This window comes from Anomaloglossus baeobatrachus, chromosome 3 (genome assembly GCF_048569485.1).
Source record: "Anomaloglossus baeobatrachus isolate aAnoBae1 chromosome 3, aAnoBae1.hap1, whole genome shotgun sequence".
NCBI classification, from domain to species: domain Eukaryota; kingdom Metazoa; phylum Chordata; class Amphibia; order Anura; family Aromobatidae; genus Anomaloglossus; species Anomaloglossus baeobatrachus.
Genome location: NC_134355.1, coordinates 523537507 through 523562703, shown reverse-complemented (window position 1 = coordinate 523562703; position 25197 = coordinate 523537507). Strand labels below are relative to the sequence as shown.

Genomic DNA, 25197 nt, shown 5'->3' with positions numbered 1-25197 from the left:
ATAATACAGCCAGTGGCTGATAGGTGTTGTCCACGGATTGGGCAGCATGTACCAGATGTCAAGTTCCCTTTAATGTACATGTTACACATTGCATTTTCTTTATGTTTTTTCTATTTTTTTGGCAGGACATCTTTTATTGGCCATCTCTCTGGGATCCTGGTGGGCTTGCTGTACACACATGGACCTTTGAGTACAATTCTGGGAAATGCAGGTAATGACACTTTGTTCTGAGCACTGAGAAGGCAATAGTCTATTTCTCTATACACTTCACCTGTGAGTTTAATGATGCAGATGTCATTCGTCATCAAGTAATTAAAATGAATCTGTTACTTCTCTGGTTATGAATACAGAGCCTACCTTGTGGGCACACACAGTGATTGGCATGATGAATCAATAATAAAAAGGACAATAAAGCTAAACACGGCTTTTAGAACATAATGGTTGTAAGTGGAAATAAATTACAGCTCCTGCATTGAATACAGACTAAGAATCTCTTTTATTCAGTCACTGATGAGAGACATATGGCTGGCAATTCTTTCTTGTTCTGTTTTGAAATATTAAACAAATTATAAGTGCAAGAAGTCAGGGAGAATAGGACACGTGTACTGGAACACCATTTTACTCATGCAGAGGAAAACATTTGGCTACGTTTGCTATAAAGTCTGGAATAGACGCAAATCAAGCAAGGGGTAACTTTTAGGTCGGAAAGCCACGTTGTTCCACTGCCAAGTAATGGATTGTCAAAAATGACCTATTAATTAAATCAGGTTTTTATATTTTCTATTGCAGTATATTTCACAATCGAACAAGTCCCATAGGAAGACTTAAAAGTGAAGTAAAAATTAATTTAAAAATATAAAAACATAAACGTTTAAATTATCCCTTTTTTTCAGTTAAAAAATGAAACAATAAACACATTTAGCTTTACTTGGTCTAGTCTTTGAAAATGTATAATTAATGCATATGATAAACACTTTAAACAGAAGAAAAATTGAAACATCAGTTTTTTTCAATTTTTTCGGTCAACACATTTCCCCAAAAAATTAAATAAAAAATTATCAGCATTTTGTATATACAGTACCTTAAAATGTTACCAAAAATGAAGCTCCTCACACAAATAAACAAGCCCTCAGAAAGGTCCATCAATGTAAAAATAAAAAAGTTGAACAATGTAACAACTCCGAACGATAGGATACAAAGTTGTCTTTTGATAATGGGTAATAGTGAGTTGTCAAAAATGTCTCTTAATCATGAAAAGGTTGGAGTGTTGTGCATACTGAGTGGTTCTCACAATTTCTCCTTCTTGGCATCTCTGTTCCTCTGTCACATTTCTGCTCATAGCTTCCCGATCATTAAAAAGGCACTTCGGCAATCTCACTGTAGAGCAGAGCTGAGACAAGGGAACAGAGATGCCAAGAGAAGTGCCTGGGCAATAAGGAGGATAAAATGTGGCTCTGAGAAGACGTGAGCTGTGCGGCCACTATCAATCATGCACAGGAGGATGTGACTGCAGTTTGAGACCGGACTAGTCTCGGTTAGAAAACGTCTTGCCGGACTAGTCCTGCTTCATTATAACTTAATTTTGCCATAATACGTATAAAAGAATAAACACATTGCTGGCATGCTAGAAAAAAGATCTAAAACTTAGAGATTCTGTAGGACCTAAATTCCTTTTAGTCTAATACGGGCGTCACACGGTACGATATATCTGGCGATATGTCGTCGGGGTCACGTCGTTAGTGACGCACATGCGGCATCATCAGAGATATCGTACCGTGTGACACCTAGGAACGAGCAGAAATACTCACCTTCTCGTTCATCGTTGACACGTCGTTCATTTTCATAATATCGTCCCTCCTTCTGTGCTCCGGTTGTTCGTCGCTCCCGTGGCAGCACACATCGCTCCGTGTGACACCCCGGGAGCGACGAACACAGCTTACCTGTGTCCCGCCGGCAATGCGGAAGGAAGGAGGTGGGCGGGATGTATACGTCCCGCTCATCTCCGCCCCTCCGCTTCTATTGGCTGGCTGCCGTGTGACGTTGCAGTGATGCCGAACGTCCCTCCCCCTTCAGGAAGTGGATGTTCGCTGCCCACAGCGACGTCGCCCGGGAGGTAAGTACGTGTGACGGAGGGTTAATGACTTTGTGCGCCACGGGCAACTAATTGCCCATGACGCATAAACGACGGGGGCGGGTGCGATCGCTTATGCGATCGCACGATTTATCGTCCCGTGTGACGTTCGCATAACTCTTCAGTGATACAGGGGACTTTGCAAGTATAGAAATCATACTAGTACTGTACTATTTACTAGTACAGTGGTCATCAAAATAACTTTTAATCCTTATACAAACGAGGGGACCTAAACGTGCACCTATGATATGGCCATGATGCGCCCAGCCAGGGCAGCGTTTGTTGTAGGAGTGAGTGCTATCCATCACAAGCTAGGACAGTCCCCAAGACGAAAAATTGAGAGAGCGTAATGATGCGTCCATCTCATAGCTACGCCATGGGTGAACCAAAGCATCCTCACTTGCATATAGATTAAGAGGTATATTCACAATCACTGTATTAGTAACAGGTAGTGGGGACCTGACTGGTAGAAAATCCAATGTAGATATGTTAGACACTATAAATGATCTTGGGGTCAAAGTGGTTTAGATGAAGAGGAACGTTACTGGTTGAAAGATGGAGAAGGACGTCATTATGTTATATTTACCCATTAATGCCCCTACTAGTCAGCAGTTTACAGATTTTACAATGGCCAAATGTATACTGTACAGAGCTAGAATAACATAGCTCTGAAGACTATAGTGGCCATTTTCTGAAGTGGTTGGGAGTGGAGGTGCAATAGCCAAGGATGTCCAGTACACAATTCGCGGAGCTGTGCTGTTCCAGCAGTGTACACTCTGTACCTCTGGCCGTGCAGTAGTTACAAGCAGCAAGATGTGGTAGTTGGGTGTCAGACCCTACTAGTCTGATATTAATTATGTAATTTAAAAAGCGACCATTAACATCTAATACCGGAAAACCTTTTTAATAGTTATATTTCTTTCTCTTTAGTATCATTTTTAAGCAATGACCATCCAGCAAGACAACAAAACTACAATTATTCTGGTATGAAGTTTTTTTATGCTATAATGTAAGCTTGCATAGTAATTAGGAGCAGTGTATACACTTGATGGGACACTTATGCTGAGCACGTAATTAAAGGGATTCTGTCATCCCCATCTGAGAGCAGCATGGAGGCATCGGGTGTCTGCCCCTACATCGTAGTGCTCTAAGGTGGGATATTAGTCACCTGGTGACAGATTCCCTATAGTCATGATATATCTATATATTGTGTACAGTTTGAGCTCTATTTCGGTCCTGTATTTATTGTATCATAAATATAGAAATTACCTGACTTGTTCTTATTAAATACTTATAACAGGAAATTGTGTATATTGCTGTTGTCTGCTTGTTTTCATTAAGGATATAAGTGCTGTGTTATGGTGGCCAATTTACTAACCTTATGTCATGCCTTAAAAGTAACATAAAAGTATTAACACTAAACTGTGAGCATTGTTCTAATAGGGTATGCTAGGCATTCAGAGTACCAGTTCCAGGGAAACAGTACTCCTGGGACCTATGATATGTACACTGGAGGGCTTAATGAAGAAGAACAGCTGCAACAAGCCATAAGGGAGAGTCTTAATCGCCCAGGTATGGATTTTATGATTTGGCTGGTTTAAATTAGTTGGAAAAATAAATGTCAAATAGTAAATGTGTTTCAAAATTAGTCGGCATGAACTTGTAATTGAAAGTACTTGGCAAGTATCAGATGTAAAAGGATAACTATGCATCTGACCGCGTTCAACCTTACACTAATGATGTCTTTACTTTATGAAGTGTGAAGGCTGTAGGTGACTTTGTTATCTAAAGCACTCATTTCTGTAGTAGGCTTCTTACATTTGGGAGTATAATTAGACTGGTCATATATACAGTATAATACACTGTATATATATATATGCACATTCTATATTGAAACGCAGCTCTTAATTAGTAAATTCAGTTTTTTGTATTCAGTCTCATTACCGCAAAATCAAGCTGCTCACCATGCAGTCTTCCTTTACTAACATTTTTGAAGCAATAGGTCATTGTAAGGACCTCAGTAAATTGGATCATGATAATAGGACATAAACGTCCTAACAAGGCAGTTCTTGAAATTTCTTCTTTTCTAAATATTCCATGATAAACCTAAGAAATAGAAGTGTTTAGGAACCACAGCAATAATGCCCCAAAGTGGAGACCACATCACGTTACAGAGCGTGGTCACCAAGTGCTGAGGCTCACAGTGGATAAGTCACTAATGCTCTGCTGAACCATTAACTGCAAGGTCCAAACCTCCTATGGTATTGACATGAGGGAACTTCATGACATGGGTGGTCATGTCTGAGTAGCTGCAAGTAAGCCTTATATCTCCAAGCACAATGCCATGTGTTAGATGGAGTGGTGTAAAGTCGCCAATGGGCTCTGGAGCAGTGGAGTCATGTTCTGTAGAGCGACGAATCACATTTATCTCTCTGGCATTTGATGGATGAGTCTGGGTTTGGTGAATTCCAGAAGAACGTTACCTGCCTGACTGCACATTTTGGTGAAGGAGGGATAATACTATGGAATTGTTTTTCAGGTCTTGGTCTAGACCACTTAGTTCCAGTGAATGGAAATCTTGAAGCTTTAGCTTACAAGATATTTAGAGCATATACACATGTATGTGACCTTATCTGGTGCTGTAGTTCAAACAAGTGCTGTGATTATGGCCAGGGACGGGACAAAGAAGCACTGCCTCTGTGTATCGCTTATAATTGTAGACTTATGGATCATCCTTACTGTATATTTGATAATTTATTATTAACAGATATTCTGTTTCAGAATGCCAAAAATGTAGCCTAAAGTGGGCTTTACACGCTGCGACATCGCTAATGCGGAGTCGTTGGGGTCACGGAATTTGTGACGCACATCCGGCCGCATTAGCGATGTTGCTGTGTGTGACCCCGATGAGCGATTTTGCATCGTTGCAAAAACGTGCAAAATCGCTCATCGGTGACATGGGGGTCCATTCTCGATTATCGTTACTGCAGCAGTAACGATGTAGTTCATCGCTCCTGCGGCAGCACACATCGCTATGTGTGACGCCGCAGGAACGAGGAACCTCTCCTTACCTGCCTCCCTGTCGCTATGAGGAAGGAAGGAGGTGGGCGGGATTTTCCGGCCACTCATCTCCGCCCCTCCGCTTCTATTGGGCGGCCGCTCAGTGACGTCGCTGTGACGCCGCATGGACCGCCCCCTTAGAAAGGAGGCGGTTCGCCGGTCACAGCGACGTCGCCGGGCAGGTAAGTATGTGTGACGGGTCTGCGCGATGTTGTGCGGCACGGGCAGCGATTTGCCCGTGTCGCGCAACAGATGGGGGCGGGTACCCACACTAGCGATATCGGGACCGATATCGCAGTGTGTAAAGTAGCCTTTAGAAGAGACAGATTTAATTTCATAAAAATGTCGGCCTAAGACACACAACTACTAGCAGTCACCATGTTTTTCATAGGTCCAGATGTGATATAATTCAGTGTCAGAATCCAAAATATCCATCCTCTTGTCATTTATTGTAGGTGACATATTATTTATTCTTGTCTTTCCTGTAGTAACTTATCTTCTGCACGAGCTTTTGCCGGTTAGTGTACATCTGTGTCAAGTCTTGGGCTATGTGCGCACGTAGCGTTCTGTCCCTGCAGAAATTTCTGCAGCGATTTGAACAGCACACGTGTGCTTCAAAGCGCTACAGAAAGAGAAAAAAAAAAAAAAGGTGATTTCTTGCGCTCTGAGTGCAGCCCCTCCCATAGACAGAGCGGGCGCTGCATGCAGAGCGCACGGAAGAAGTGACATGTCACTTCTTAGAACGCGCGCTTCGGGCAGCAGCCGAAGCGCTGCGCTCTAATACGCCACGTGCGCACATCTTCTGCATAATCTTCATAGCTTATGCTGGGGACGCAGGACGCATGCAGTTACGCTTCGGTGCAGATCGCAGCGTAACTGCATGCAAATACGCAACGTGCGCACATAGCCTTATACTGTTGGTCGAGTGTGAATCTTTTGGATCATAGTTTTAAATAGATTCTTTTTACTAAGCACTTGTCTTCCCTATAATAATTTTCATTTTTTTTAACCTTTGTGTCAGGCCAGCTTTTTGCCAGTCCTCCTGGAAATCTATGAATAAGTTAACAGCTGCTATTACCTTGACCATCATCAGTAGAATATGCTTGTACACTCGGAAAATATCCACTAACCATCTATATAGTGCTAGAGTCAGTGGGATCAGGCCCCAGTAGTAACACCCAGAGTATTCTCATACCTATCCAGAAGGAATAAAAGAGTAACAAAAGATGCAGGAAAAAAATGAATTCATGCACAAGGAATATTACTGTCATACGTAATCGTACAGTGTCCATACATCCCATGATCACAAAGATAAACAGGAAAAAGCTCTATAATGAACATAGAAATTTATTTGAACATAGAGTACATGGGATATAAAAGTACAGAGAAATATATCATGACCAGGAAAATGACACAAAAAGGTGAAAAGCACCCCCTGAGGAAGTCACACGAAACACGTGTTGGGACTTGTCCCCATGTGTGTCCACATGCAAGGTGTTTTATCCTGGTAAGCTCCCTCACTTTATGTGTAGTGCTGTGGTGATACTCATGCTTTTCTGTCTTGCAGCATGCAGCCCTCTGACTTTGTTCAGTGTATGTAGTAAGGTGCTTTGCTGCAAACGGCTTTCTTACCTGTATATGTGATTTTCTCACTCAGCACTTTATCAGGGAGCAAGTATATACATTGTCTTGACATGTGGCCCCACATGGGGTGTTTCTCACCTATTTGTGTCATTTTCCTGGTCATAATATATTTCTCTGTACTTTTATATCCCATGTACTCTATGTTCAAATAAATTTCTATGTTCATTATAGAGCTTTTTCCTGTTTATCTTTGTGATCATGAGATGTATGGATATATTTAGGCAAATTTAAAGACTTCTGTCTTTTCTTATATATTTACACTAATTGAAGTTGTTGCCTGTGTACTTTCAATGAAATCCACTTTTGCTGCTCAAACTTTTTTCTAATCCCTTTTTTGTAATCGTATAGTGGTAGTTATCAGTCCTGCAGAATATATAAATGGTTACAGTACAGTTATGGCTTACAGTTGCAACCAGAAGTTTACAGTCACTATCTAAGAAAACACATATTCACATTTTTCTTACTATTTGACATGAAATCAGAATAAACCTTTCCCAATTTAGGTCAATTAGGAACCAAAATTATTTATATTTGTCAAATGCCAGAATAATGAGAGAGAAAATGTTTTGAAGGCCTTTTTATTACTTTATAGAAAGTTAAAAGTTTACATACACTAAGGCGGGCTTTGCACGTTGCGTTATCGGTAACAATGTGTTACCGACGCTGCAGCGATAGTCCCCGCCCCCGTCGCAGGTGCGATATCTTGTGATTGCTGCCGTAGGGAACATTATCGCTACGCCAGCTTCACATGCACTCACCTGCCCTGCGACGTCGCTCTGGCCGGCGAACTGCCTCCTTACTAAGGGGGCAGGTCGTGCGGCGTCATAGCGACGTCACACGGCAGGCAGCCAATAGAAGTGGAGGGGCAGAGATAAGCGGGACATAAACATCCCGCCCATCTCCTTCCTTCTGCATAGCCGGCTGGGACGCAGGTAGGAGATGTTCCTCGCTCCAGCGGCTTCACACACAGCGATGTGTGCTGCCTGCTGGAACGAGGAACAACATCGTACTATCGCAGCAGCGGCATTATGAAAATGTCGGACCCTACACCGATCATACGATAACGACGCTTTTGCGCTCGTTAATCGTATGTAAAAGGCTTTACACACTACAATGTCGACAGCGATGCCGAATGTGCGTCACTTTCGATTTGACCCCACCAACATCGCACCTGCGATATCGTAGTGTGCAAAACCCGCCTAAGAGTACTATGCTTTTAAACAATATAGAACAGCCCATGTGATGATGTCATATCTTTTGAAGCTTCTGATAGGTTTATTGGCAACATTTGAGTTAATTAGAAACACACCTGTGGATTTTAATGGACACCTGAAACACACTGCTTCTTTGGGTAGCATCATGGGAAAGTCAAAAGAAATCAGCCAAGATCTCAGGAATAGAATTGTGGACTTGCACAAGTCTGGCTCATCCTTGGGTGCAATTTTCAGATACCTGAAGGTGCCTCATTCATCCGTACAAACCATTATACCCAAGTACAAACAAGATGGGAATGTGCAGCTATCATGCCGCTCAGGAAAGAGATGGGTTCTGTGTAGCAGAAATGAACATGCTTTGGTCAGACATGTGCATATCAACACAAAAACAAAAGCAAAAGACCTTGTGAGATGTTGTTGGAAGCTGGTAAGATTGTGTCATTATCCTCAGTGAAAAGAGTACTGTATCAACATGGGTTGAAAGGCCACTCTGTCAGGAGGAAGCCATTGCTCCGAAAGAAACAGAAAAGAACCAGATTAATGTTTGCGCACAGGAACAAAGACCTTAATTTTTGGAGACATGTTATGTGGTATGATGAAACTAAAATTTAACTGTTTGGCCATAATAACCTTCGTTTGGAGGAAAAATGGAGAAGCTTTGAAGCCTAAGAGCAACATCCCAACTGAAACACGGGAATGGCAGCATCATGTCTGCGGTTGTTTTGCTGCAGAAGGAACTGGTGCAGTTCACAAAATAAATGTCATCATGAGGAAAGAAGATTATGTGCCAATACTAAAGCAACATCTCAAGACATCAGCCAGGATCTGACAGTTTGGTAAGCCATCTTGCCTTTGTTACGCCATGCATGGAAATTTTTCTTGCCTCTTTGCTGGCAATCTTTGCACTTGCATCTGGGCAACTAGTTGTTTATCTGGGCACTTTGTCAGATCACTTTGAGATCTGGTATCTTTTCCTGGGTCACGTGGGGTTTCTTCCCCTCCATCACTTCCTATATCCTGGTTCTTTATTGTGATTAATATCTATGTTATACCCTATGGAATATATTTAAAATAAAATGTTTATACATTTCAATCACGTCTGGTTCTTGGGTATCTTTTTTACTTGGTAAACTTAAAGACTCTTCAATCTAAGATTTTCACTTCATTCTGAGTTGTTACCTTTTATATGTAACCTACGGTTCCTATATGTTTTATACAACTACAACTATTGTGAGAAACTTGTGGAAGGATATCCAAAACGTTTGTCCCAAGTCATACAGTTTAAGGGAATTAGTACCAAATGCTAACGAAGTGTATGTAAACTTTTAACTTTGTAGAAAGTAATAAAAATGCCTTAAAACATTCTCTCTCTCTCATTATTCTGGCATTTGGCAAATATAAATAACTAGAAGGTGGCCCGATTCTACGCATCGGGTATTCTAGAATTTACGTATTGTGTAGTTAATGTATGATTTTTGTTATATATATATAGATAGATGTTGTTGTGTGTAGTTACCAAGTATTTGTGTAGGGCGCTGTACATGTTCTGGGTGTTGCGGGGGGTGAGAGGGGTGTTGTTTGTGTGTTGCGTTGTTTGTAGAGCGCTGTGTGTCTGTAGCGTTGTGTGTGTGTGTGTGTTGCGCAGTTTGTGTGGGTGTGGGGTGCATGTGTGTGTTTTGGGGGGAGGTATGTTTTGTGCAATGTGTGTGTGTTGCGCGGTATGTGCGTATATTTGTGTATGCTGCGGTGTTTGTGTGTTGGGTGTTGTGTGTGTGCGGTGTTGTCTGTGTTTGTGGGTGTCTGTGTAGGGCGGTGTTTGTGGTTCCTAGTGTGTGTGTGTGGTGTGTTGTGCGGTGCGCGTGTGGCGGTGTGTGTGTGTTTTGGGGGGAGGTGTGCACCCCCATCGTGCTCCATCCCCCATGCTGCGCACTCCCCATCGTGCTCCATCCCCCATGCTGCGCACTCCCCATCGTGCTCCATCCCCCATGCTGCGTACCCCCATCGTGCTCCATCCCCCATGGTGCGCACCCCCATCGTGCTCCATCCCCATGCTGCGCACTCCCCATCGTGCTCCATCCCCCATGCTGCGCACCCCCCATCGTGCTCCATCCCCTATGCTGCTCACCCCCCCATCGTGCTCCATCCCCCATGCTGCGCACCCCCCATCGTGCTCCATCTTCCATGCTGCGCACCCCCCATCGTGCTCCATACCCCATGCTGCACACCCCCCATCGTGCTCCATCCCCCATGCTGCACACCCCCCATCGTGCTCCATGCCCCATGCTGCGCACCCCCCATCGTGCTCCATCCCCCATGCTATAATAGTTCTCCTATTCTACTCAGAGAGGAGTATAATAGGAGGACTATAATAGGAGGAGTAGTCCTGGGGGGAGAGGAGGATAATGCCGGCTCCCTGCACATATGTACCGGGAGCCGGTGTACGCTGGTAACTATGATACACATCGGGTAACTAAGGGACCTTAGTTACCCGATGTGTATAATGCTTACCAGCGTTCACCGGCTCCGTCACGATTCCAGCATCGCAAGGGTATGTCTGGAGCTGCTGGGATCGTGACGGAGCCGGTGTACACTGGTAACTATGATACACATCGGATAACTAAGGGACCTTAGTTACCCGATGTGTATAATGGTTACCAGCGTTCACCGGCTCCCTCACGATCCCAGCATCGCAAGGTTATGTCTGGCGATGCGTGCGGAGGGCCGGGGCGAGCGGTCAATCCATGCGGAGGGCGGGGCCAGGCCGAGGCGAGCGACCAATCCGTGGGGGGGCGGGGCCAGGCCGAGCCCAGCGGCGACCAATCCGTGGGGGGGCGGGGCCAGGCCGAGCCCAGCGGCCAATCAGACGGTTGTCACTGTAATGACACTCACCGTGACACAATTTTGGAGCAAGACAGACCAGACAGACCAGACAGACAGAATAAGGCAATTATATATATAGATTTTGATTCCTAATTGACCTAACACGGGAAAGGTTTATTCTGATTTCATGTGAGATAGTGAGAAAAATATACAGATGTGTCTTTTTTAGATAGTGTATATAAACTTCTGGTTTCAGCTGTACACCTGAGGTTCTTTCTGATGGAGTTGTTCACTTTTCTCATCTTTTCAATCTGACCCAGACCGACATAACATTTTCTTTCAGTCACAACTTGTCTGCAGAGATTACAACAGACACATTTGACTTCATTTTTCCAGCACCGTTCTCATTTATTCCCAACCTGCAAAAACTCTCCATCCTGCTGATACCCCAGTGCTGAGCTGTATGTGTCCCTATTACTGATCTTCTCACTCAGTACCCCACCTAATGTCCACCACTGTACCTCTTTTAAAGTAAAATGCCTCCTTTGAGCCCTCTAGATGGTAAAATTGCCTCCTAAAAAATATTACTACCCTGTTCAAATGCCCTAGAAAACAGTTCCCACATTTTGCCCTCTAGAAAGTAATAATGTCCTCAGTGTGCCCATTTCTCAATCACAATACACTGAGTCCCCTATAACAATAATGCTTCTTAAGTGCCCACTTAATATTTAATAATGTTTCCTGAGTCCCCCCCTATATATAGTTCCCTTATACACTGCATGATGCCCCCCGCAGCTATAACATATACACCATGAGAGATACAGTGCCCACATACACTCCATGACAGATACACAGCTCCCTTCATACAGTATGATGGGCCCAACTGTAGCCCTTTCCCACATTGTGATGACCCCAGTAGCCCCCCACTGTATAACAGGCCCCAGTAGCCCCCCACTGTATGATGCCCCTTAGTAGCCCTACTCACACTCTATAAAGGGCCTCAGTATTTCCCCCCGCTATGTATGTATGGCCTCCAGTATTTCCTCCACACTGTGATATAGGCCCCAGTATTTCTTCCATACTGATCATAGCCCCAAGTATTTCCCACACACTGTAATATGGCCCACAGTATTTCCTCCACACCGGCAGTCCCAGCATTATGACATCTTCACGTCGCTCTGCGTGTGCTCCTCATCAGTGACTCTCCCTGTTCTTCTGTATACCAAAGGGCGATAGTGCAGGGAGATCATGTCTCCATGGTCAACTACAGAGTTTAATTGTTGCTATTTGTCACGCTCCCCGGGTCCTTGGCTTCCCTCCCCGGGTCCTCTGCTCCGCTCCCCGGGTCCTCAGCCCCGCTCCCCGGCTCACCTGCCACGCTCCCCGCTCTCCAGCCTCCGGTCCCCGTTCTTCCCAGGCCCCCTGGTCCCCGATCGCGGCGCCCGACTGCTTCCCAGGCCCTGGCCGGCTCCCCTGCGTCCTCTTCTCAGCCTCCTTCCCTGGCTTCTGGCACCCGGGCTGCGCGCATGCGCATTAGGGCGCGCGCGCGGTCACTGACCCTTTCTTAAAGGGCCAGCGTCCATTAACAGGTAATGAGGCTAATCAGGTACAGGGTATAAAGGGGTGTATTGTCCAAGGGGGCGGGGCCTGATCTTCGTGTTCCCTAAGCTAGGAGTCAGGTCTCCTGGTGTTTCAGTGCATGTACTCACCTATCTCTCTTTGTAGAGTCGTGCTTGCCTCGCCATCCAGTCTGCCGCATCCTGAACCCCGAACGCTGTCCTTCTGCCATCCCGACAGTCCGCACCATCTCGGATCCCTGCGGTGACCCGTCATCTTGCTCCCAAGGTTCCGGACCCCGCCTGACATCATCTCGGCTTCCGAACCTGAGCTGCGTCACCCGGACCACCACCCATAACTCCGTGGTTCCAGGGACTTCTCCGCTATTCCCGTGTGCAAGGACTGTTCTGCTGTTCCTAGTGTTCCAGCTGCCGGACTCTTTCCTACCATCTAGGAGTTCGGTCCAGTGGATCCACCTCCTGGGCCTGCCCGTACACCTGGCCGTGACAGTAAGATCAGGCCATGGATCCCGCTGCAGCACTATTGGCCCTGCAAGAGGAACTCCAACGCCAGCGTGAAGTCCAGACCCGCATGCTGCAATTTATGACCTCCGTGGACACCCGCCTGTACACGTTACAAGCATCAATGACGCCTGCGGCAACCAGGTCCCCCACTAGGCAATCCACGGCTCCCGCACCAGTGGCAGCCGCGTCGGATGCCTCCCGACTCCGTTTGGCGTCACCACCTCGTTATGCTGGAGATCCCAAGACCTGCAGGGGCTTCATAAACCAATGTTCCCTTCATTTCACACAGCTGCCACATCTGTTCGCCTCCGACCAAGCCAAGGTCGCCTTCATCATGTCTCACCTGGAGGGCGAGGCACTGGCGTGGATGAACCCCTTGTGGGAGAAGGAGGACCCCATGACCAAGGATCTTCAAGAGTTCCTGCAGGCCTTTCGCAGTACCTTTGACGAGCCGGGACGCGCCTCTGCGTCTGCTTCATCACTTCTCCGCCTACGTCAAGGAACACTGACGGTGGGCCAATACGCCATCCGTTTCCGCACTTTGGCTTCTGAACTCGGGTGGAATAATGAGGCCCTGACAGCCGCCTTCTGGGAAGGACTTTCGAGTCGCATCAAAGATGAGTTGGCGGGTCGTGACGTGCCCTCCACCCTAGATGCCCTGATTGCCCTAGCAACTCGTGTGGACATTCGTTTTCAGGAGCGCTCCAAAGAGCTGTCTCGGGAGAGACGTCCGGTACGACATTCCCCTCCTCCACAGAAGCCCTCCGTATCGCAGTCATCAACAGCTGGGATTCCCGTCCACGAGCCCATGCAGATCGACCGAGTACGGCAATCTGAACAACGTCGAGCAGAGCGGCTCGCCAAGGGCCTCTGCTTTTACTGCGGAGAGGACACTCACCTCCTACGCTCCTGTCCGGAAAGGCCGGGAAACTCCAAAGCCTAGGGTTGGTAGGAGAGGCCACCCTAGGTGCTGGGACTCTCTCAGACCCGGTTATGTGGACTGTGCAAGTGTCAACGGGAGAGACGCGCTTCACGGCTGAGGCATACCTCGACTCTGGAGCAGCAGGCAATTTCATCCAGCAGGCCACGGTGGACAAGTACCAGCTGCCTGTTACTCTACTCGTGAAGCCCCTAGTGATTGCCTCTGTGGATGGGAGACCCCTCTCTGATACCATCTCCTGGGTCACCAGACCGGTCGAACTGCGTATCGGTGCCCTGCACACCGAGAACATCACTCTCTACGTCCTTCCACACATGTCCCACCAGATCCTGCTGGGACTTCCCTGGTTGCGGACACACGAACCATCAGTCAGCTGGGGTACTGGCGAAATCACCCGATGGGGTTCTGCTTGTCATGAGAAGTGTCTGAAGTCCATACAACCTATCCGACGACCTCCGGTTCCAGAGAACCTCCCGGAACTGCCCTCGGCCTATTGGTCCTTCGCAGACGTTTTTGACAAGAAGGAGTCTGAGGTACTTCCGCCACACCGTCCCTACGATTGTGCCATCGACCTGCTCCCAGGAACAACACCACCTCGAGGACGGATATATCCGTTGTCTCCGGCCGAAACCAGGGCCATGTCCACCTACATCACGGAAAGCCTGGCAAAGGGATTCATCCGGAGATCCTCCTCTCCTGCGGGAGCGGGCTTCTTCTTCGTGAAGAAGAAAGAGGGTGACCTACGCCCATGCATCGACTACCGGGGTCTAAATCAGATCACCGTCAAAAACAAGTACCCTCTGCCGCTCATCCCCGAATTGTTCGACCGGCTCAGAGGATCCCGTGTGTTCACCAAGCTGGATCTTCGTGGTGCCTACAACCTAGTTCGTATCCGCTCTGGGGACGAATGGAAGACCGCGTTTAATACTCGCGATGGGCACTATGAATACTGCGTGATGCCCTTCGGCCTGTGTAACGCACCAGCAGTCTTCCAAGAATTGGTGAACGACATATTCCGGGACCTCCTCTACGTCTGTGTCGTAGTTTATCTGGATGACATCCTTATCTTCTCTCCGGACCTCCAGACCCATAGAGAGAACGTACAGCTGGTTCTGCAAAGACTGAGGGAGAATCGTCTTTACGCCAAATATGAGAAGTGCGTCTTTGAGCAGTCTTCTCTCCCTTTCCTGGGATACATCATCTCGGGCACTGGACTGCAGATGGATCCAAAGAAGGTCTCCTCCATACTCAACTGGCCTCCTCCTTCTGGACTGAAGGCAATCCAACGGTTCCTGGGATTCGCCAACTACTACCGCCAGTTTATCCCTCACTTCTCTGCCCTGACTGCTCCTCTCTCCGCTTTGACCAAAAAGGAGGCTAATCCAAAGGACTGGTCACCTGCGGCCGACGCCGCGTTTTGCTCCCTGAAGCGAGCATTTGCCTCCGCTCCTGTACTCCACCGTCCGGAGTTAAACCGCCAGTTCACCTTGGAAGTGGATGCCTCCTCCTCGGGGGCTGGAGCAGTGCTCATGCAGAAATCCTCCTCCGGCAAGATGGTGACTTGCGGTTTCTTCTCCAAGAGCTTCTCCGCGCCGGAACGTAATTACACCATCGGTGACCGAGAACTATTGGCGGTCAAACTGGCTCTGGAGGAGTGGCGTTACCTCCTGGAAGGAGCAGTGTACCCCGTGATTATCTACACGGACCACAAGAACCTGGAATACCTGCGGTCCGCTCAGCGACTGAACCCACGGCAAGCCAGGTGGTCCTTATTCTTTGCCAGGTTTGACTTCCAGCTCCATTTCAGACCCGCGGACAAGAATGTACGCGCTGATGCCTTGTCTAGGTCTTTCGTGCCCATGGAGCAGGAGGGAGAGACTACCCAACCTATCATCCCTCCTAGCAAGATTATTCCGGTGGCCCCTGTCACTCTGGCCCAGATACCGCCCGGGAAGACCTATGTCTCTGAGACTGACAGGCAAAAAGTGTTACACTGGGGTCATGCCTCCAAAACAGCCGGTCATGCAGGCCAGAAGAGAACATGGGGTGCGATTGTACGCCATTACTGGTGGCCATCCCTTCGCACGGACGTCGCTGCTTATGTCTCTGCCTGCTCCTCTTGTGCCAGGAACAAGACGCCCAAACACCTGCCCTATGGCCGTCTTCTGCCTCTGCCTATACCCTCAGTTCCGTGGCAACACATAGCGATGGATTTTATTACGGACTTGCCATTATCCTCCGGACACACAGTCATATGGGTCGTGGTGGACCGGTTCTCCAAAATGGCTCACTTCGTCCCTATGGCCGGACTGCCCTCTGCTCAGGAACTCGCGGAAGCCTATATACATCACATCTTCCGCTTGCATGGCTTTCCATCCCACATCGTGTCCGACAGAGGAACTCAGTTCACCTCCCGCTTCTGGAGGGCGCTCTGCAAGCATCTGGGAGTGACTCTGGACTTTTCTTCTGCTTACCATCCTCAGTCTAATGGCCAAGTGGAGAGGGTCAATCAAATCTTGACATCCTTCTTACGTCACTATGTCAACGCCCATCACGACGACTGGTCCACGCTTCTGCCTTGGGCTGAATTCTCACATAACCACCATATCAGTGAGTCGTCCTCCAAATCTCCCTTCCATGTCGTTTACGGACATCAGCCCTCCGTTCCATTGCCTATATCCCCTTCTTCGGATGTCCCTGCGGCTGATACTGTAGCCCGTGACTTCGCTACCATTTGGGACTCTGTCAAGGCGTCCCTTGGACGCGCTTCCCAGCGGATGAAGAAACACGCTGACAAGAGGCGTCTGGACCCTCCGTGTTTCTCTCCTGGTGACCTGGTCTGGCTTGCTTCCCAGTACATCCGATTGAAGATACCTTCCTACAAGCTGGGTCCTCGCTACATCGGGCCGTTTAAGGTCCTCAGCAAGATCAATGAGGTCTCCTACAAGCTACAGCTCCCGGCCACGATGAGGATTCCCAACTCTTTCCACGTCTCCCTGCTCAAGCCGGTCGTCCTTGGTCCCTTCTCCGCTGCTGCCAGTCCGGCTCCTCCACCTATTGCCGATGACGACATCTATGCGGTAAGGGATATCGTGGCCATGAAGATCGTTCGAGGTCGTCAGTTCTTCCTGGTGGACTGGGAGGGGTATGGTCCTGAGGATAGGTCCTGGGAGCCCAGGGAGAACGTGGGCACTCCTCTGATCCGTGCCTTCATGTCCCGGTTGCGGGGAGGGGGGCGTGGGGGGGGTTACTGTCACGCTCCCCGGGTCCTTGGCTTCCCTCCCCGGGTCCTCTGCTCCGCTCCCCGGGTCCTCAGCCCCGCTCCCCGGCTCACCTGCCACGCTCCCCGCTCTCCAGCCTCCGGTCCCCGTTCTTCCCAGGCCCCCTGGTCCCCGATCGCGGCGCCCGACTGCTTCCCAGGCCCTGGCCGGCTCCCCTGCGTCCTCTTCTCAGCCTCCTTCCCTGGCTTCTGGCACCCGGGCTGCGCGCATGCGCATTAGGGCGCGCGCGCGGTCACTGACCCTTTCTTAAAGGGCCAGCGTCCATTAACAGGTAATGAGGCTAATCAGGTACAGGGTATAAAGGGGTGTATTGTCCAAGGGGGCGGGGCCTGATCTTCGTGTTCCCTAAGCTAGGAGTCAGGTCTCCTGGTGTTTCAGTGCATGTACTCACCTATCTCTCTTTGTAGAGTCGTGCTTGCCTCGCCATCCAGTCTGCCGCATCCTGAACCCCGAACGCTGTCCTTCTGCCATCCCGACAGTCCACACCATCTCGGATCCCTGCGGTGACCCGTCATCTTGCTCCCAAGGTTCCGGACCCCGCCTGACATCATCTCGGCTTCCGAACCTGAGCTGCGTCACCCGGACCACCACCCATAACTCCGTGGTTCCAGGGACTTCTCCGCTATTCCCGTGTGCAAGGACTGTTCTGCTGTTCCTAGTGTTCCAGCTGCCGGACTCTTTCCTACCATCTAGGAGTTCGGTCCAGTGGATCCACCTCCTGGGCCTGCCCGTACACCTGGCCGTGACACTATTGCGGGGCCCGGGGTGACAGCACTCTCTGCCTTCCTCGGTAGCTACGCTGCTGTTGAGCAGTCTTTGTAATAATAATGCCTTAGACCTAGGGAGTAATTGTAACCGACAGTATAAGAGTTATAAGTTGTGTTCTCTACCAATACATTTCGCTTAAGGGCCCGTTACACGCGTCGATTTATCGTGCGTTCGCATGTGCTATCGCACCCGCCCCCATTGTTTGTGCGTTACGGGAAATTTGTTGCCCGTGTCGCACAAAGTCGGTAACCCCCGTCACACGTACTTACCTCCCGAAAGGACCTCGCTGTGGGTGGCGAACATCCTCCTCCTGAAGGGGGAGGGACGTGTCGTGTCACAGCGACGTCACACAACGGCCGCCCAATAGAAGCGGAGGAGCGGAGATGAGTGGGATGTAAGATCCCGCCCACTTCCTTACTTCCGCATTGCCGGCGGGATGCAGATGAGCTGCAGTTCATCATTCCCGTGGTGTCACACGGAGCGATGTGTGCTGCCTTGGGAACAATGAACAACCGGCGCGCAGAAGGACGTTCGATTTTTTGAAAATGAGTGACGTGTCATCGAGCAACGATATGGTGAGTATTTTTGCACATTCAGTCGCTCGTAGCTGTCACACGCTATGATATGTCAAACGATGCTGGATGTGCGTCACTAACGACGTGACCCCGACGACATATCGTTAGATATATCGTAGCGTGTAACGGGCCCTTTACACAGATCCAGAGCACTTTACCATTTATCCGAATGTGGTCCACAGAAGACTAAGTGATTCTATTGTTGAATTTTGAGTTGTACCGTTGCCAACAGTTTATTATCCCTTTGCCCATTTGTAAGCTCGACCTTACTTGACCTAAAATCAACAATGGTGAACAGTGGTATACACAAGTCATTTATATAGCACGTCCGTAATTATCTCACAACACAACACGTCAGAAATGTTCTCAGAACAATTAAATAATATGAAGTCTTAGTAAATTACATTAGACCAAAATCCGAATCGCACTATGCTGAGACATTGTTGTTATTGGCCGGGGCTCCATCATGATTTAATGCTCTCCCAATGATCGCTTGCTTTCTCACCGCCGCTGACCATGCCACACTGACTAATATGGGATTTTTTTTTTACTTCTCACTGGATTTTGGCAACTCTCATAACTTAAGAAAATAAAGGCCTTTTCTATGAATGCATGTTTTGTCTTAATTCCAATAACAACATTTTTCCACATCCAAAATGTGAAATGTTTGGGGGCTGCATTAAATGAATCTCTTTTTACCTTCATTAACACCCAGGAGAAATATTTTAATTCCTGGAAATATCAAACATGCCATTTATTAGTGCGGTGTTTTCATAACTGTGTTCCTGTCCTTCTCTTGTTTTCATTAAAGTGCAGTCTCCCACTTAAAGGATTTTATAGTGTTAGGCAGCATGAATCTGCTTTTATTGGTAGAAGAACTCCGCATTAGAGTGGCTTTTGTAATAAGTGCAGAGTGATTTCAGGGAAAAGAAGAGTGATTATCCACTCAAAAACATAGATTATAAAAAGCACCAATATTCAGATGGGAGAGGGAAAGATTCATTCCAGGCCCATTTCATCACTGCACATGTTCTGGTAGCAGGGGTGTACGTACAGTAGGTTGGATGGTCCGGATACAATGGGATATTAAGAATTATTGTACTCCCCATTTTTATTTCCTACCTAAAGTTCATAAAAGCATCATATACCCGCCAAGCCATCCCATCATATCTGGAATTAAATCCATTACTTCTAATTTGTCACATTATATTGACCTGTTTTTGCAAAAATACATATTACTCGTTGACTCCCGTTTACATGACTACTCACACTAGATTGAGATCCTCAACGGGATCCCATTCAAGAGTGAGAATATATTTTTTTATCTGGGACTGCAAGCAGTTAAGCTTTTTATATTAGATAGCATGCTTTTTATTTTAAATCATAACACGTTTACATTTCAGGGTGCGTCCTATCGACGGGTGAAGGGCTGTGTGATGGGGATGCGATTCGCACTCAGTTATGCGAATCCCTTCATGAGTCATTTTGAGTCCGTCTTCATCGCACAGGCCTCCCTGTCGATGGGCTACATTGTACTTTACTGGAGATTCATTGATGACCTCTCCGACAATCCGTCTCAAATTTACTTAGACCATTTCCGAAACAGATTCAATTTTTGGATCTCACCATTTTGAGTGATCAAAAAGGGCGAATTATCACATCCACTTTTATCAAAAAGGTGGATGTGAATAGTTTATTTATTTATTTATTTATTGGCCATCTGCCCAAATGAATGCATAATGTTCTGTACGGACAATATTGGAGAATCCGTAAAATCTGCAGTAAGGACGAGGACTTCCTGAGAGAATCCAGGGTACTACAAAAGAGATTCCAAGCCAAAGGATATCCCAATAAATTATTAAATGATACTTTTAATAAAAGAAAACCTTTGAGCCAGGATGATTGTTTATTAAAGATACTGTCAAATTGTGGGCAGTCTGTCAGCAATGGGGAAAATATGGACCACTATAATAGTTGTTTAGTTACCACTTTTAGTAACTCCCATCGCATGATAAAAAAAATCTTATGTCCAAATACTAGTTTCTCCTGAAGAATGACCCTATTCTGGGGAAAAAACTACCCCAGAATCCCTCTATCATATTCAGAAGGAACCGAAACCTCAAAACCCTAATTTACCTCCAGTCTTGAATGCAGCGGGGTTCTACTCAGCGATCCTAGTACGGTAATTTCTGATCCACCTAAAGGGGTTTTCTGATGTGAGAATTCAAAATGCCATTGCTGTAATTCCTTTAATAATGGGGTAAATACATTTTACATTTATAACAAATTAGGAACACTTTAATATTAAACAGAGACTGAATTGCAATTCCTAATATGTAATACACATGTGGTCAAAATTGTTGGTACTCCTTGTTTAATGAAAGAAAAATCCACAATGGTCACAGAAATAACTTGAATCTGACAAAAGTATTAATGAATAAAAAAAAATCTATGAAAATGAACAAATGAAAGTCAGACATTGCTTTTCAACCATGCTTCCACAGAGTTTAAAAAAAAATAAATAATTAAATAAAACTCATGAAACAGGCCTGGACAGAAATGATGGACAGAAATGATGATACTGGTGTGTCCACTAATTAGCATCACAGGTGTCTACAATCTTGTAATCAGTCAGTGGGCCTGTATTTATGGTTACTGATACTCAATGTGCTGTTTGGTGACATAGTGTGTACCACACTCAACATGGACTAGAGTAGTGTTTCTCAACTCCAATCCTCAAGACCCACCAACAGATCTTGTTTTCAGGTTTTCCTCAATAGTAGACAGGAAATAATTCTATCACCTGTGCAACATTAAGGAAATCCTGAAAACCTGACTGAGGAAAACATGAAAACATGCTCTGTTGGTGGGTCTTGAGGACTGGAGTTGAGAAACACTGGACTAGAGGAAGCGAAGGAAAGAGTTCTCTCAGGAGATTAGAAAATTTATAGACAAGCATGTTAAAGGTAAAGGTTATAAGACCATCTCCAAGCAGCTTGATGTTCCTGTGACTACAGTTGCACAAATTATTCAGAAATTTAAGATCAATGGAACTGTAGCCAACCTCACTGGATGTGGCTGCAGGAGGAAAATTGATGACAAATCAAAAAGTTGGATAATACAAATGGTAATAAAAAAGCCCAGAAAAACTTCTAAGGAGATTAAAGGTGAACTTCAAGCTCAAGGAGATCAGTGTCAAAGCACAACATCTGTCGTTGTTTGAGCCAAAGTGGAGTTCATGGGAGACGACCACGGAGGACACCATTGTTGAAAAAAAATCCAGACTGGAATTTGCAAAACTACATGTTAACAAGCCACAAAGCTTCTGAGAGAATGTCCTATGGACAGATAAGACAAAAATGGAACTTTTTGGCAAAGCACATCAGCTCTATGTTCACAGACGGAAAAATGAAGCATATCAAGAAAAGAACATTGTCCCCACTGTGAAACATGGAGAAGGCTCTGTTATGTTCTGGGGATGCTTCTGCATCTGGCACAGGGTGTCTTGAATCTGTGCAGGGTGCAATGAAATCTCAAGACTATCAAGGGATTCTAGAGAGAAATGTGCTGTTCATCGTCAGAAAGTTTGGTCTCAGTCGCAGGTCATGGGTCTTGCAACAGAATAATGACCCAAAACACACAGCTAAAAACACCCAAGAATGGCTAAGAGGAAAATATTGGACTATTCTGAAGTGGCCTTCTATGAGCCCTGACCTTAAGGGTACTTTACACGCTGCGATATCAGTACCGATATCGCTAGTGAGCGTACTCTCCCCCGTCGGTTGTGCGGCACGGGCAAATCGCTGCCTGTGGCGCACAGCACCCGTCACACGGACTTACCTTCCCTGCGACGTCGCTCTGGCCGGCGATCCGCCTCCTTTCTAAGGGGGCAGTTCATGCGGCGTCACCGACGTCACACGGCAGTCGTCCAATAGCAGAGGAGGGGCAGAGATGAGTGGCCGGAACATGCCGCCCACCTTCTTCCTTCCTCATTGCCGGTGGACGCAGGTAAGGAGATGTTAGTCGCTCCTACGGTGTCACACATAGCGATGTGTGCTGCCGCAGGAACGACGAACAACATTGTGTCAACGAGCAACGGATTTTTCACGTTTTTGCGCTCCTTGATCGTCGCTCCTTGGTGTCACACGCTGCGATGTCGCTAACGGTGCCGGATGTGCGTCACTAACGACGTGACCCCGACGATATATCGTTAGCGATGTCGCAGCGTGTAAAGCACCCTTTATTCCTATGGAGCATCTTTGGAAAGAGCTGATACATGCAGTCTGGGAAAGGCAACCTTCAAGCACGAGATAACTGGAGCAGTTTGTTCTCGATGAGTGTGCCAAAATACCTGTCAAGAGGTGCAGAAGTCTCATTGACAGTTACAGTAATCATTTGATTGCAGTGATTGCCTCAACAGGTTGTGCAACAAAATATTAAGTTAAGGGTACCATCATTTCTGTCCAGGCCTATTTCATGAGTTATATTTTTTTTAAAATTCTATGGAAGCATGGTTGAAAAGCAATGTCTGACTTTCATATGTTCATTTTCATAGTTTTTTTTATTTAAAATCATTTTTGTTAGAATCAAGCTATTTCTGTGACCATTGTGGGTTTTCCTTTCATTAAACGAGGGGTTCCAACAATTTTGACTGTGTGTGTGTGTGTGTGTGTGTGTGTGTGTGTGTATACATACATATATATACACAATACAGACCAAAAGTTTTGACACACTTTCTCATTCAAAGAGTTTTCTTTATTTTCATAACTCTAAAAATTTTAGATTCACATTGAAGACATCAAACTATGAATGAAAACATGTGGAATGAAATACTTAAAAAAGTGTGAAACAACTGAAAATATGTCTTATATTCTAGGTTCTTCAGAGTAGCCACCTTTTGCTTTGATTACTGCTTTGCACACTCTTGGCATTGTCTTGATGAGATTCAAGAGGTAGTTACCGGAAATGGTTTTTCCAACAGTCTTGAAGGAGTTCCCAGAGATGCTTAGCACTTGTTCGCCCTTTTGCCTTCACTCTGCGGTCCAGTTCACCCCAAACCATCTCAATTGGGTTCAGGTCTGGTGACTGGAGGCCAGGTCATCCGGCGTAGCACCCCATCACTCTCCTTCTTCATCAAATAGCCCTTACACAGCCTGGAGGTGTGTTTGGGGTCATTGTCCTGTTGAAAAATAAATGATGGTCCAACTAAACGCAAACCGGATGGAATAGCACGCCGCTGCAAGATGCTGTGGTAGCCATGCTGTTTTAGTATACCTTCAATTTTGAATAAATCCCCAACAGTGTCACCAGCAAAGCACCCCCACACTGTCACACTTCCTCCTCCATGGTTCACGGTGGGAACCAGGCATGTAGAGTCCATCTGTTCACCTTTTCTACAAAGACACGGTGGTTGGATCCAAAGATCTCAAATTTGGACTCATTAGACCAAAGCACAGATTTCCACTGGTCTAATGTCCATTCCTTGTGTTCTTTAGCCCAAACAAGTCTCTTCTGCTTGTTGCCTGTCCTTAGCAGTGGTTTCCTACCAGCTATTTTACCATGAAGGCCTGCTGCACAGTCTCCTTTTAATAGTTGCTCTAGAGATGAGAAGGTGTGTCCAAACTTTTGAACTTTTGGTCTGTACTGTGTGTGGGTATATATATATATATATATATATATATATATATATATATATATATATATATATATATATATATATATATATATACATATATAACTTCTGTCAGAAACTGTATATATCGCTTATCCATGTTCTGCAAATAAAAGCTTATAACCTGACTTTAAATTCATCCATTGGTTTCATGAATTACTCTTTTGAAAGCTGAAACCCTCCCAAATTTGGTTTAGGTTATGAAAATAAAGTTACTGCTGCAAAGCTGAAATATTGATCATTTAATGACCACAGAAAGGCCAGATTTTGGCAAGACAAACGTTTTGTAGCCTGAGGAAGAGGACAGCACAGTGCAATAAAATAAATTTGTATTCCTTCACTTCTAAAGCGCCCTTTTATACACAGTTTTTTCTGTTAGTTCTTAATTAGGGATGGTCGAATATCACAAATATTCAGCAATATTCGGCTTCGCGAATATCCGACTAATAGTTCGCCGCTAAGCAAATATTCAATGTGCAATGCAAGTCTATGGGAAGCCCGGATAGTTGCTATTCGGCAACTATTCGGGTTTCCCATAGACTTACATTGTACATTGAATATTCGCAAATAGTCGAATACCGGCGACCTATTGGGCGAATATGGGCGTTGCCGAATATTTGAGATATTTGATCATCCCTCTTCCTAATGTCTATTTCATTGCATTTTTGCAATTGAGAGGTGTATGGTGCAGCAGCAGACCAGGAAGGATCTATCCACCTCCATCACAGGTGGGAATTAATTGCAAATACACCATCTTCCCTGACCGGACAGTCTCCTGATTGCAGCTATTGGTACACACCCGATCACAGCAGCCTGAGGAGGAACTGACAAACACCTTCCCTGTCACACGTGGAGACACTGTGCTCCACGAACAGCTGCAGATCTCTCTGTGTGTCGGTGTCTGAGTCCAGGCAATGACTGTCGTTGTGCAGGGGTGCACAACCAACAATGTGAGTAGTACCTCACATTTAATTTATGCTCACCACATTTAGCAGGTTCACACAGGAGTGCA

General features: G+C 46.3%; 1 protein-coding gene across 2 annotated transcripts in view; it reads left to right on the top strand.

The window, feature by feature from the left end:
* The window catches only part of RHBDD1 (rhomboid domain containing 1), a 116565-nt gene that overhangs the window by 56114 nt on the left and 35254 nt on the right, over positions 1–25197 (top strand). For both annotated transcript variants that reach the window (XM_075340766.1, XM_075340767.1), the window contains 3 exons: positions 126–211; positions 3062–3115; positions 3575–3703. In XM_075340766.1, the coding sequence (XP_075196881.1) occupies positions 126–211; positions 3062–3115; positions 3575–3703 (269 nt within the window). The remainder of the gene's footprint in view (positions 1–125; positions 212–3061; positions 3116–3574; positions 3704–25197) is intronic.